The 14557-nt window shown below is 46.8% G+C and overlaps 1 protein-coding gene across 1 annotated transcript in view; it reads right to left on the reverse strand.

The window, feature by feature from the left end:
• The window catches only part of LOC8031604 (chorion peroxidase), a 43686-nt gene that overhangs the window by 6016 nt on the left and 23113 nt on the right, over nucleotides 1-14557 (reverse strand). The window contains exons 7-13 of the mRNA XM_029992857.3: nucleotides 13097-13267; nucleotides 9768-9947; nucleotides 9139-9240; nucleotides 8911-9018; nucleotides 8173-8370; nucleotides 6561-6697; nucleotides 5026-5193 (exon numbers count right to left, since the gene is read on the reverse strand). Coding sequence (XP_029848717.2) covers nucleotides 5026-5193; nucleotides 6561-6697; nucleotides 8173-8370; nucleotides 8911-9018; nucleotides 9139-9240; nucleotides 9768-9947; nucleotides 13097-13267 — 1064 coding nt within the window. The remainder of the gene's footprint in view (nucleotides 1-5025; nucleotides 5194-6560; nucleotides 6698-8172; nucleotides 8371-8910; nucleotides 9019-9138; nucleotides 9241-9767; nucleotides 9948-13096; nucleotides 13268-14557) is intronic.

Below are 14557 nucleotides of genomic sequence, written 5' to 3' on the forward strand. Positions count from 1 at the left end.
TTCCCCTTCTCCAGGGATTATTTTCATCACTGAAGCGTGTAGCCGTGGACACGTGCTGCGCCTCCTGGAGGCCTCTGGAAACTGATAAAACTGTGGGGTGAAAAGTAGACCATTCCATTTACCGCTCTCTGGGCGGCACCATTTTGTTCGACCGCAGCGCCCTCTCCACACATCCGGGAAGTTCAGCGGGTTCGGCAAGGTTCGGCGGGGTAAAACGAGAGAGAGGGCACGCGTCCGACTCCGCTAGCAGACGACAAACCGGGAGGTTGCCGTTCTCCATCTTTGGGCTGTATCGGCGGGCTCTACCGAACACCGAACTCTCGCTCGTGGCTGCCGTTGTGAAGTGGTTCGCGTTCTTAGAATAGTTGTGGCTACTCCAAAATCAGCCTATAGCTCTCTGTTGTTCTATTTTGCTAAATGATAAACTAGCATATCTTTTTTTCGTTACTTAAATAGCAGTTGAGTCAGCCGGCGGTACTACCCTCAACTACTGCGTGTATTGCGGCAGGAGAGCACGTTTTTATTTATTATTTCAAACTTTCACTCATGGTCGCTAAAGGCCTACACCAGTACGAACTTTTGTATAGTAAAAAAGGTACAGCAACCGGATTTTCTTTTCGCCAAAGAAACCGGCCAATCTGACACAGTTTTCCCTATTTTTGTTTTTTATTTGCACGCAGGTAATAGTGCAATTGGACCCTGTGAGTCTTTTTATCTAGTATAGTATTACACGATAACTGGCATACCAAAATCTGCGCATCTGCGCTTGAAAGTTCCAAAATGACGCGATTTTAAACAGAGTTTTGCACGCCAGCCGGACGCTAGCTACAGCCCACTCGGCGCAGCGGACGGCTTGCGGGGGAGAGGGGGAGTGCATTTTTTTTTCTCTTTTACCCTCTCTGCTCTGACCCTAATGGAACGGTCTATAGACCTTTTCCACAAGGGCGCCGCCATCTTGAATTGTCGTCACTTCCAGTATGGGCGAAAACATTGTTTTGCCGTCGCCACGCCAATAGAAGACATTTAGGATAAAAGCCTAACCGTCACACATTCTCGTTTTGGCTCCCCTCTATTATTTTGCTAGTTACAGGTTGAAACGTTTTAGTATTTTTTCGTCGCCCATACTGGAAGTGACGACAATTCAAGATGGCGGCGCCCCTGTGGAAAATGTCTATACACCAACTCATGTTTACAAACAAACCGGAGCGCCCGGAGCGCCCCTAGCGGAGGCCACCGGCGCCGCGCATGCGCGATGGGGGTGTGGGCAAAAAGCTCGCCGTCGCCCATAAACAAACCATTGAAATGCGATGTTGTCGGCGCCGGTGTGAGTCCCCGCGCTCTTTTTCGCGTTGGAACTGTTGATTCCACGTCCTCCTAACGATGTCTGACTACTTGAGCAGCGTCAGCGAAATTAACGAGGCTCGTTACACCGCAAAACTTCGCGTGAATCATCTGGCATGCGGCGATTCATTCCGCGTGGACGCCGCAGAACGTACGCTAAAGCCTGATTCGCATGATGAGATTTCGCTCGCAATTTTCAGTAGCGACGTCGCTCGAACTGCAAAAGCGTGAACCGTAGCTGAGATGGTCGACGTCGATACTGAAAATCGCAAGCAGAATCTAACCAAGTGAATCAGGCATAACAAGTCGGTGATGGCCACTGGTAACAATGATCAACATCTTGTATCTACTGTTTACGTCGAGCCTGCTTACCAACCTTCAAACTTAAGTCTTTTAAGGCCTGCACTTAATTCTTATCGCTTGCAAGTACCGGGCCCACGTTTGGTCTACGGGCCGGTGTCCTCTAAAAGAGCAGACGACAAGCAGAAACGTTTGAAAGAGCAGACGACAGTTCGAACGATTAGGCGACCGTTTGAACTTGAAGACGCACTGAACGTAGTCCGCAGGTGGTCCATACAACTTGACGGTTTTCCGGAGTTCATTTTGGAACAAAACAAATAAATCTGATGACCACAAGTATCCGTGAATTCAACCCAAAGTGCTTCCCGCCCAAGCAATCGTGGTCCAACGGCGTCTGGTTTTCCCTTTTCACGGCACATATCCGCGTTCTCGGACGAACCGAGCGCATGAAAACTGACCTTCAAACCTTTTTCGACACTTTTGGTTCGGCCCCAGTCCCGGCGTTTTGACGAGAGGCAGGTTTTTGTCTGGTTCCTTTCAAAACAACGCAGGAATACACGTCTGGCATGGGCACTTCTGCCCACAGCCCCAGACCGGAAGTGCGACCGACGCGCCACCACCGCGCCGTGACGTAACAGAGATGAGTTCGTGTATACTCCGATCTGTTTGACCCTCGCCCAGCACAACCCGAGATTCGACGCTGTGTCGATGGTGCTGACTGACTGAATAAATCTTTATTTGCTCAGATGGAGGGTTAGGCGGCCAAAAATTCCGTCACTGTTCGCATTTCATTTGAACCCAATAGTACACGTACGGCGGTGATTACACATTTGAAAGGGACCGCTTAACGAAAAACTGCGTGCAACGTGGTAGGTGTTTTGCCATTTCTTATGTATTTGGCGAACTAGAAACGTTATATTTGCACAGTGTTTCCCATTGCTGGACTATATATAGCTTTTAAAGTCGACGCTCCGCTCACGTGAGTCTCACTTCGCATACCGGCCTCTCCGGGAGTAGTGCCAGTGGGAGCACTGCCTCCTCCGATTCAGAATTCCAACGCTTTTCGGAATTAAATGTAGAGGATGAGAGCTCATCATCCAAAGGAGGACATCTTTAATGTACTTTGGCTAGGATTTTGAAGACTCTGGAATGTCGAAGAAGCGGATGCGCCAAAATGAAACCGAATGGAAGTATTTTTAATTTGATGCTTCTAAACCTCAACAGGTTGCAAGCACTGTACGAGTTCCCGCTAGATGACTAGGAAAAAAATATGCACTGACCATTTCTTTGTATTATCCCTTTGAAAACAAAAAGGCGATCGTTGAAAAGCATCTTTGTATATATAAAAAAAAAATCTTAAACCGCCAAAGTGTTAAGGGTGTAAAATTTCTTAAGAGCGTATCATCCTCTCTTTCATCTCTCACCTTTAACAACTAGTCTAGCCCCATTTCTACGAGAAGGCGAAACTAAACCCCACTGGGAGACAGATTATACCAGTACGGATGCCTTCCCCTTCTTGTGAACAATAAAAGTTCCACCATTACAATCTTGGAAAGCTTACCCGCTTCGCTGTTGTAATTGGGCTCCAGTGTAATGGCTCGTTTACACTTGCGGATTCGTGGGCGGATCCGCGGAGGCAGAAAGTGGATTTTAGAGCCGGGTGGCGAAATCGGCTCGTCGCTGGCGGAAAATCTGGATCACGCCGGGAACCCTATTCAGATTGTTCACCGGCGACGAGTCGAGTACCCGGCTCTGAAATCCGCTTTCCGCCTGCACGGATCCGCCAGCGAATTCGGAAGTATAAACGAGCCATAGCTGCCATACGCCACTTAACAAATGCTCGCGTGTCTAATTGGTGGTCGCAGAACGCCGATTGAGTTAATATTTGCAATTTATCGTACTGAAAAAAAAAACAAAAAAAAACATACACACCCGTACGACTCCTATAACAGCAAACGGAGGACTCATATATCAAGAAACGTTTGAAAATTAAGCGGTTTTATCAACGGACTTCACAATTTTAGGTGTTTCCAGACAATCTACCTTATCTTGTACAGGTACTATACACTTAAAACACATTAAATCTTGTCGGTGCTGTGCACAAGATCTATTTAATTAAAGTATCGCTAGTGTCAAAAATGATTAAGTTCAGGTGGTAGAAAACGATGCCATTTATGACACAAGGAAAGCATGGTAGACACAAGGAAAGTATTAGTCAACCATGGCCAAACATCAAATTAGCGCGTGCGTTCTTCATTAAGAAAAATGTATATACGTTATATGGTTCGTTCATATGTCATTATGAAATAGGGGCCGTATGGGTGCATATATGTGTATTTTTTTTTTTTTTTTTCGAGTAGGGCACGGAAGGAGCGACCTCGATGACCAGTAAACATATTAAAAAAAGATTTTGACCTAAAAATACAGTAGCGACAGTGGGCATGACGTGAGCTCGTGAGAAGTTTGGGCTGAGTGTCGCAGCGCAGCACGCATATTTCAGAGGAAAAGCGTTTCCGGCATTTACACTCTAAAAAAAAAACCGTGCATCCGCTTTCCCACACAACACTCGGAGAGCCAATCACCGGAACTTACGGAGGCAGCTCAGCGAATGGCGATGGCGAAACATATATTTAGAACAAAAAACGCGCAGTCTGAGTTGTGACATTAAGTAATTCAAGCGTGATGTTTTGCATTGCTTAATGTCACAACTCAGACTGCGTTTTTTAGTGTAAACATGTTTCGGCATCGTCATTCGCTAAGCTGCCGCCGTAAGTTGCGGTGATTGGCTCTCCGAGTTTTGTACGGCAAAGTGGACGCACATGCTTTTTTTAGAGTGTACTTAGTTTCAGCTTCGGTCCGAGTGCGGCCGATGTTATGAGCCGAAGGGCCAATCAAACAGCGCAAAAAGCGCAGCGTAATGGTGTGCTCTCTGCGCTTGATAGGACTAGCCGGCAGAGGAGTGCGTACAAAAAGGCGGCGAATACCGGCATGGTCCTATCAACTGCAGAGAGCACGCAATGACGTTGTGCCTCTTTCGCTGTTTGATTGGCCCTTCGGCTGATAACATCGACCGCGCTCGGACCAAAGCTGAAACGAAGTATAGTCATTCGCCGAGGTCTTTTCGCAGATGGCAGTGATTGGCCCTCCTGGTGTGCTGCGGGAATGCAGCCGCACAAACTCAAGTATCTGTTTACGGAACGTCCCGGGGCTCTAATCTCGACATTTGGCGAAAACGTCGCCGAAGAATCTGGCGGCCCTGATTGGCCGGCGCGACGCTTGACCTTGGCGCTGTCCAATCACTGCGGTCGAATTTCTCGCCGACTTTTTCGCCAAGTGTCCAGATTAGTACCCCGAGTGTGCGGTAAAACATAACTTGGGGCTTACTTGTTGCGTGACGAAGCGATCGTAGGTCTGTGCAGGCTGCGTGATCAGGCCCCTGAAGAAGCGATCCAGGTTGCCCGGGTGATAGATCTCGTTCGGATTGAAGAACTGGGCCGCCAGCGGTATCCGCTTGTGCACGGATCCGTCCTCGTTGATCAGCTCGATGTTGCCCTGCGCGCAGAGCCCGTGCAATGCAAATTAACTGTACATAATTTCAAGCTATTTACACCACTTGTCGGCGACTTTATAGAGTTTGACAAGTAGCTTATAGGTACCAGTTATGCGTTACACGTGTATCAAGCGTGTGGCATTTATCCAGCCTTCTATTAATTAAGATATTGTAGTTCACACGGATTTAGCAAGTGCTTCTTGTTTGAAGCAATATTTCATGGCAAGACACATTTTAAGATAGGCGCGCCTAGCATTGCTTTCGTATATATATATATATATTTACCCTAAAATTAAACAATAAATAATGCATTTTTTATAATACTTTTATAGTATTTCAAATTTGTCCAGGGCACGCCCCAAAGCATGTTTTCTGCTTTGCTAGGTGGCAACAGCCCATGATATCGATAGTGCTGTTGAAAAACGTATTGCCTATTTTTCCATTTAGCAATAAGACTGAAGTCCCTGTACTTTTAAATGACCAGTAATAGCTTTCGAACGGACGGGCAAATATTGGCAGACATGTTATCGTTGTCTTTGACAGAGCTTCGACTGTGTTCAAATTTATCTTTAAAGTCTGAGATCATGTGCGCAGTATGGCAGTGAACATTGTCAACACTCAACAACGATGGGAATCCTAAGGAAGAACAGAATGGCATTTGAGCATTGTTATTGCTATAGTCTCTGGATGGCATATTTAAAGTTCTTTTTTTTTTTGTCACACATACAGTGCAACCTAGAGTATCCGGAAGTTTAGACCACATCTCTGTTGCCGAAACTTACGAATTTCATAAACTCTGGTATTATAATTCTTGCACATAAAGTTATGTTAAAAAAAAACTAAAAAAAAAACTTGTTCCTAGCTTCTAAGAATTTTTTTGTTCTCTCGATGTGTTGTATTTTATTCAAGGATTCGCGCTTCCACGCCAGAAAGCAGTAATTAACATTCGTTCACACCCGACTCATACATTCGCACTTAGAAACACTCACAAAAAAAAAAATTAAAGAAAAAAACGCGTGTGCATACGAAGTTAGATGTATTACATGGACACACACCGCACACAAGTTCGCATGACCGCAAAACATTTACGGTAGTTAAACTCGAGCTGACAAATGAGATTCTGGTTGCATGAACCTCAACACCTATATCGTTGCTTGACTCTGGACACTGGTTAACGAAAGCGGTCCTCGACTGCAGCGCGTAGCAGTGCTGACGTTTTCAGAGAGCACAAGCTAATACGCGCATTTCAGGTATGCATCATTTCGTTCCTCGATATCGGTATGATGGCCGTTTCAAAACTTCGGGGTAGTGCGACAAAGCCTGCGCGGTCCAATCTATTTGAGAAATCGAGCCCTCTCGTCGTACTCACCTGCACGAGGGTGTGCCCGTATCTGTATGCAGCGGTGGCGAACACGTTGCCGATGCCGGCGTTCAGATTGGGATCGTAGCTATGGCTGTAACCGTACGGCGTAAGCAGCAGGTCGAACTGTTCCATCACTTTGCGACCTGGCCGACGGAGAGTGAAAAAAAAAAGTAACATATCTAATTCAGGAGTTTATAAAGCTTCATATGCATAATTGACGGAAGAATAAAAAAAAAATGAAAATTAGATTCACGTTCACAGTAAGCGATGAACGTACAAGCATTTGTTCTCGAACTAAGCAACGATTGTGCAAACGTCATCCTTCACCCTCATACATGCGACCGCTGTGGCGGTAATCGGCGTGCAAAATTTGTAGACTTTTTTTTTGTTTTGTTTTGTTTTGAATGGTCTTGGTGACTGTACGCAGGTTACAAAATAATTCACTGTCGCAAATAGCGGGAAAAAAAAGCAGTTTCGCTTGCTTCATGGATCTGTTCTGTAGCTTACTCATGGTTCAGATTCCCTCCAAGGGTCCGCCAAAATATCGATCACCGAAAGAAGGTTCCTACAATCACTGTCAGCTTAAGAAACAGACGGCGTGACGATTCCCGAACATCTTATTATCGCTTCTCGGCTAATGAAATTGCGGAATTGGCCCGTACGGATGCGGAAGCGCCCATCACGAAGCGTGAACACAATAAGCCACTCCCAGCGTCTCTTGAGCTGTCGGCGACTGTACAACAAGACTTACTGGTACGTCTGCGAGCCATGTGCTTCCTAAACTAATATTGAAAAAGTTTACGCGCCAAACCCACGAAAGGCATCTGGCACACCCTAGGGAAATGTCGATTACCTAGGGACCTTTCTGACGAGCAACGAAAATCTCGATTATACCGGGCCTTCACCGCAATAAATATCCGTCAAATCGCAAACACCTCGCCTAGAGAATTTTTTTTACTGGTTGTTTATTGAGGTTAGGTTATTACCATGACTATTTTTTATTCATTAAATGACAAAAATATTATACAATCTTAATCATGCTGACAGCGACTGGTAAGCACAGGATGTGTGATGGGACTTCCACTTATCGGTGTTTATCTGCGGGGCAAACGGTAAAGGCTTTTCTGATGCTGCTGCCTTTTATTAAGTTACCCATAAGGCTCGCGCACGGGCTGCGGCTGTCTGCTTCGTAGGAGCCACGACCATGACGGGAGGGGTGAACGCGTCGTCTGAACGGCACCACCTACCGAAGATTCGCTCCCATTTCTGACACACGCCGTGAGACGGCGCAGCATGGCAGGAAAAAACGCGAAGCGCGCTACCGCACCTTCACGCGTTGCACTAAGGAGTTCGCTTTGGCGTGCTAGCAACCACCGACCCTAAATAGCTCAATTAATAAAGAAAGAAAATGCATTGTTTAGTTGTCAAAGCACAAGGCTCGCAATCTTAAGGTGGTGAGTTCAAATCCTGCCGGAGATCAAACTCTCTTTATAAGCTTTCCTATGGGCGTAACGCTTTGGCGTTCGGTTTTTCGTTACAGCTGCGGCCGTTACAATAAAACATTACACATCTCCGTGATAATCGGCTGATGAACCACATTCTGTGTTACAGAACGCACCCAGGAGCAGTGGCAGAAACTCGTTGAAGCAGATGTGCTGGAACTCTGCGGCAACGATCCTCCTGGCCTCCTGGTACAGGATCTCGTCCTTCCAGCCCGGGTTGAGGCGGTGCAGCTCTCCGGCGACCCGGTTGTGCTCTCGTAGCCACAGCGTGTGCATCGCCGTCAGGCTCACCTGCTCGTTCACGCGCTCGTCTCCTGCGGAAACGAGGTGGGGCGAGACACATACGTAAGAAATGAACCTTCGATAACGAGGGCTTGTTGAAAGAACCGTTTCCATTGAAACGAAAATAGGACACGATACAATGTCGAAGCATGTCAACATAAATATTGTGTAGCTACAAATACTTAGAGCAGTAATTATTATTTTCGAAGAAAAGATTTGATTAATAAATGCTGTACAACATGTTTTACCAGTTAGCCCATATTTTTATTTATATTATCATTTGTGTTTTGCTAAATATAAATATTGACTAGTAATTATGCATGGCCATGTAGTAAACTTCAGAAAAAAATTCAAAACCATACTTTTTCCCAATAAAGTGTTATCTTCAAAAGTACGCGTTTGTACAAACTATACACACGAGAACGATCTGAACGAGTGAGCAATTTTGAGATAACGGTTATTAACCAATGTGCATTTCATATCACACGTTAAGGTTCTGTGATAAAAGTCTAAAGCTCGTCCTACACCCCCCCCCCCCCCCCCCCCCCCCCCCCCCCCCCCGTGGTCCTTACCTGCCCTGAAGCAAACGAAGTCGGTCCCTTGTTCGTTGCACTCCTGCGTGCCATCTGTTTGACGAGGCAGCAGCTCGTCCCTGCTGAAGAACGTGGACGCCAGCCGACCTGCGCAACATCAACAGTTGCGACGTCAGTGTATACCGTTGCTATCTACAACTTTCCACTACCTCGTACTCGCGTCCATGTTCAGGACCATTCTAGGATTAATCGAAAGGTAGCTCGTACCGTCCCTGAAGCTCCGCAGGGACTTGGCTTCTTCTTCCGTCGAGCCGTAGATGTTGGAGGAGTCCATGTAAGCAGTCAGCTGGTTCAACTGTTCACGAGGTCCTGAAAAAAGTATTGGGCTTAAAACTTGAACTGGAGATATTTGTCAACAACATGTTTCATGTAGCCATCAAATTTTATATTGAGTAAAGCAAACGCCATAGACATAAAATATTTTTTTATCTTTCTTTAATAGAAACGCCTGCTTCTGTGTCCAATTTCTAAAAGGCCAACGTGATTGATTATGCTTTGTGTCCGCGTCCCTAATGGTTTTATCCTTTTTCCAACGGTGTGAACAACTAGGAAACTTGGGTTAGCCTCTCTTTCTTCCCATTCCGGTCTTTCTCTTTCTACTTATTTCTCTCTATCACTTTTTGCTGAGGGCCATGAGACGTATACGCCAACGCGTTGTTTGCAGACAAGCCAGGGTTTTCCCACACCAGATATGGCCACTGCGCGCACGCAGAAACAAGAATTGCGCGACGTCTACGAGTGCGCCGTCCCGGCAGCAGCGCCACCGCAACGGCATGGTGACGTCAGAGTTGCCTGCTGGTCTATAGAACTTTATGGCGGAAGCGAAAATCACGTACCGAACGTGCACTGTGGTCGGGGCGCCGGCACGGAGCGTACAAACTCGATGCACCTGAGGTTGAACTCTGAGTAGAAGTGATCGTTGGCATCCAGGTCGATGGGCATGCAGGCGAAGTGCCTTTTGGTCGGGTTCGTAAGGAACTCCTCGTCGCAGCAGGTGATGGCCGAGCCGTTGCGGACTGCGAATAAAAGGCTCGTCAGGCGACTGGCGTCCGAAACAGCTGTCTATAGAACTATCCTGAGCAGCGTGACTGCTTCGTTGCAGATCACGCGTAGAAACCCGGTCAATTAGAAAGCCAGAAGGCATCTGCATTCAAGGATGCTATCAGTGCTGGGACCTTTCTTGCACGCTGTTTTGCGCAATAAGTGTTTCAGCGCTTTCGGCATCTTTTGAGGTTAATCTGTTTTTAGGCCTCGATATTCGATAGGCAACCTTCGTAATCTTATATTTGTAACGTGCGTGTTAGTATAAGTTTACTTCTAGCAAAAATTATAAAAGACAAAGAGGACGAGACACAGACGGGCACAAGAATGTGCCCGTGTATCGTACCCTTTCCGTTTTATTCTTTTTCATGGAAGCAACCTTCGTAGGTCGCAGGGATTACTTTTTCTGCTTGCTTTGGTGCTTGGAATCCGTCTCTGACTTGTGTATTTAGCGACCTATTCCGCCCATTGATCGAAAGTGGTCCTGAAGTTGCAAGAAATGACGTCACAAATGCAAGACTGTTATATGCTGTTGGATGACACGACTCTGGTGTTTGGTGCCAGAAATCTTGCTAAAAAGTACGAGCGAACGCGAGTGTCGCTGTCGACATGGCGTCCCAACTCTTGGCTGCCGAAGCTTCTGTGAACTGTCAAACTGGAGAGCGACCTGCAGTAGTACAGGCGTCGGTCACATCAACCACCGTCGCTGGGACACCGCCAGGATCGTGGCAGGCGACAGCATTACACTTTTATGACGTCATCAGGTGGAAATCGAGAGACCACTTTTTCGGACGTGGTAAGAACAGCAGTCGGAGAAGCGCTCCGGGCATCATACTTTGAGGAAGAGTATGCGGAGCGCAAGTTCGTCTGCTTCTTTTTGCAGGGGTGCTTTGAGGTATACCCACTATCCTTCAATCAGAGCCAATCAGAGCTCGACGTTCTGACCTCAATGCAACCCCTGCAAAAGAAGCAGACGAACTTGCGCTCCGTATAGGTTTATAATCCTGTTGCTGTTATTGCTCTTGTTTTTCGTAGGATATGCTTATGGGCGAGTGTAGTATGTGTTGAACAGCAAACGTTTTTCGAAGAAATGCAATCTCGTCTACTTTCTCGCTTACCACATGAAAACAAAAACTGAACCTAATACATTAACAAAAACTGAGGAAGAACGAAATGTTACCTTTTAAAACAAAAGTACAAACTGCACTGAGACAGTCAGCACACGAAAAAGCTGTGGCTTGCGTGAATGTATTTTGGGCAGTAAGCTTTTCTCTTCTTGTACGTTTAGTATTTCGGTTGCTTGGTAGCAGTGCAGTTGTTTAAGTAATACAAACTGTTTTTAAACTAAGTGAAATGAGAAAAATATTCTATAGCTTAACAGGTAAAACCAAATAGCTGTGACGTCGCAGTTAAATCATGGTTGTTGAATTTTCACAGGCAGCAACGAGAGCGATTGCACGTTCGTCCGAATTCCTCGTTAAAAGCAGCAAGCATCTTTTCTCTTTAAGATCGTCGAAACACTTCTCGAGACAACACTTTCTTCTTCAACGTAATTCGACTGTGTCGTCACAGTAGTTTTCGCGCACACGTCATTGATGGAACGCGTCGCTATCGCTCAAATGTAGTTGTTTAACCCGTTTCAGCGGTTAAACTCATACTTCGTTTCACGCCCAGTCCAGACGCAGTCGCCGTACGAGTTAATCAGACCAATACCAAGCAGCGTCAAAGCGCAAGTCGCTGGGCCTTGTCTGTTTAGGATTGGTTCAGCAACGACATAACACGATGGTACCATCAGTTCGTAGCTTTGATTGCGTCTGGAATAAAGGTGGAGCAAAGTATTGCTGGGTTAACACAATGGAGAATAATTAGCATCAATACTCATATGCGAACGGAACATTCACTTATAAAGGCCAGTTCACACATGCAGCCGAGCGCTAAATTAGCGCTACGTGAGCGCTCCAAGGAGCGCTCCAAGGAGCGCTCCTGTGGCGCTTCCTAGCGCGTGATGTATACCGCTGGGTTAGCGCTTCAGTAGCGCTCTGTTAGCGCTTCAGAAGCGCTTTGTTAGCGCTCTGTTAGCGCTACAGAAGCGCTGCAGAAGCGCTCTGTTACCGCTCTCAATTGTACCGTGCTTGCTGCTGCGGAACAGCGCATGCACGGCGATTCCTTTGTTGTTGTTCTTCCTTTGGCATTGAAAGAAGAGGTAGTAAAACAGCCGCTCTCCAAGCAAAGGGTCGGGCAGGCGACCCAGAGTCATGAACTTTGACCGACTAATTGATTGGGTATGACCTCATCGCTTTCTTTTCGATACGCGTGACCCTGGTTTCAAAGACACGCAGTTAAAATAACCGCCTTCGAAAGAGCTCTGTGTCTCGGTCCCTCAGCCTAGGAACAAGGTTCACTAGGTACCTGTCGGTAGCTCGGTGGCGAAAGATTTCGCGCACCCAGAAGGCCTCTTCTGGGCGTTAAGCCGTCCACACACATATGCACTAATCGCGTATGTAAGAGCATTGGTCGCATTTATATTTCAGCATCCCACATGTCCGCCATGGTGCTGCTGATTCACACCCAAGCACAGGAACCGGAACCGCAGTGCACGCGCTAATTCGCAGCACCGCGGTACAAGAAGCGCTACTAAAGCGCTAACACGGCGCTACTGGAGCGCTAACAAGGCACTACTGGAGCGCTAACAAAGCGCTACAGAAGCGCTAATCGCGCGCTGCGTTAGAACTAAGTAACGCGCCAGGAAGCGCCACATGAGCGCTCCTTGGGGCGCTCACGTAGCGCTAACTTAGCGCTCCGCTGTATGTGTGAACAGGCGTTAAGTACCCCTTTTTAAGATTTTTTTTTTTTTTTTGCACGTACTGAGACGACACCGAATAATCGAGGCCTGCAAACATCCTCTCTTCCTCCGCGACACCTCATGAAAGTCGGATGGCGCCAACTCAGACATTGGACCCGATGTCGATGCCGAGCGTAGTTCGACGCTCTAGTTGGACACGAGGGCCATCCGAACTCTGACACGACACTCGTGTCTACGCTCGATCTCACCGCGAAGACGTCAAAATTGTAGTTCACGGGCTTCGATGATTTTAGGTGACGGTTTTGACCGAAGGGAACTCACATCTGGTGACTCCGGTGAGCGTGAGGTCGTGGTCGACGAACTGAGCGAACTGCATGAGCATCAGCGTGTTCCGTTCGTTGGGGAAGTCTCCGTCGGGATCGGCGGCCACCGAGATGGTGCGGGGGTTGGGCAGCGGGTTGCCGTCCAAGCTCACTCGGGGCAGGGTCAGGCCTGCACGAGGAACGGAGGGCGTTATTGGTAGTCCTTATTACTAGAGTCCCGTTTTACGAGCAAGTCAGCGTTTGCCCACATCAGCTGCGAGCATTGAGGTTGCGCAGAAACTAGGTTCCCGTGAAGCGAAGCGTCTGCGCAGGATCAGTGCCGACAGCAGCTCCACCGCAGTTGGAGTATAGTTATTCACAGCTTTCGAAAGACGGACTCAATATCTTCAAGCTTGTTGCTCGCTGACGCGTTCTTCTTATCGACTGACTCTGATTGGATGCCACAATAAGATGCTCGCCCTCTCGACTCGCAGCCCCCCACCCCCTCTCTTTTCTTAAAGCGAATGTCGAACAATAGACAGTTTCACAGAGACAGTTGCTTCATCGGGGACCACTCGGAATAAGTACTCAACTTTAAAAGCTAAAAAAAAAAAATATATATATATTTGGTTACGTCTGCATTTCTGGTCTCTATGGCTATAGTATTGTTTGATATCTTTAGTTTCCCGCGGCTTATTATCTCGGTATTTACATATACAACGCGATGTAAACAGTAAAAAACAACATTGTGTGTGTGAAAATTGATTGATCTTTTTACCACCTAACGTTTTCCCTGCCTTGATTAGGCTTGTGCCTCAGTGCGTGAATAGTTTTTTTTTCTTCTTTTTTTAACCTGGGATACATATTAGTTCGTGAAGCTGCAGGAGAAACGCAAACCCACCAAAAGTTTGTGATATCATCGCTTCTTTGCTTAAAAAAAAAAAAAAACACCAAAAACGTGAACGTTTGTAAAAACAAGCTGAGGTAAAACGTGATAATGATATCGCAATCTGACTGTGCTCGCAGAAGGGACTTTCACTCAAACATATTGAACCCTCGAGGCTTTAAAACAAACAGAAACAGCACATGCACAGGTCTCAACTGTCTAACCCAAAAAGTTCCTTCTCACACAAAAGAAAAAAAAAAAACGATCGTAATATGTTCATTTTTCGAACAAATAATATACTGCCCTTTAAGAAAGTAACGAACGTCCCATGCACGTGGAGGGTCTCCTGCCAACTGCAAATGAAAAGCAGCCCAACGTGCCACTGCCTGTGAGAACCCATTGACATCGTGTCGTCGTATCGATTTTCATTTCATTTTAAGCCCTATACCAGCGACGCTAAAAAGAAACTCGTTCAAAAAAGACGACATACGCGCAGAGGTAGGTGCCGACAATGCTGGTCGTGCGGGACGGTGCCCTCCGAAAATGGCGACAGTGGGAAGCAAGGGTCAGGGGAGAGGGTGGAAGCATGCCCAG

Source organism: Ixodes scapularis, unplaced genomic scaffold (genome assembly GCF_016920785.2).
Source record: "Ixodes scapularis isolate PalLabHiFi unplaced genomic scaffold, ASM1692078v2 PGA_scaffold3__209_contigs__length_174095766, whole genome shotgun sequence".
NCBI lineage: Eukaryota > Metazoa > Arthropoda > Arachnida > Ixodida > Ixodidae > Ixodes > Ixodes scapularis.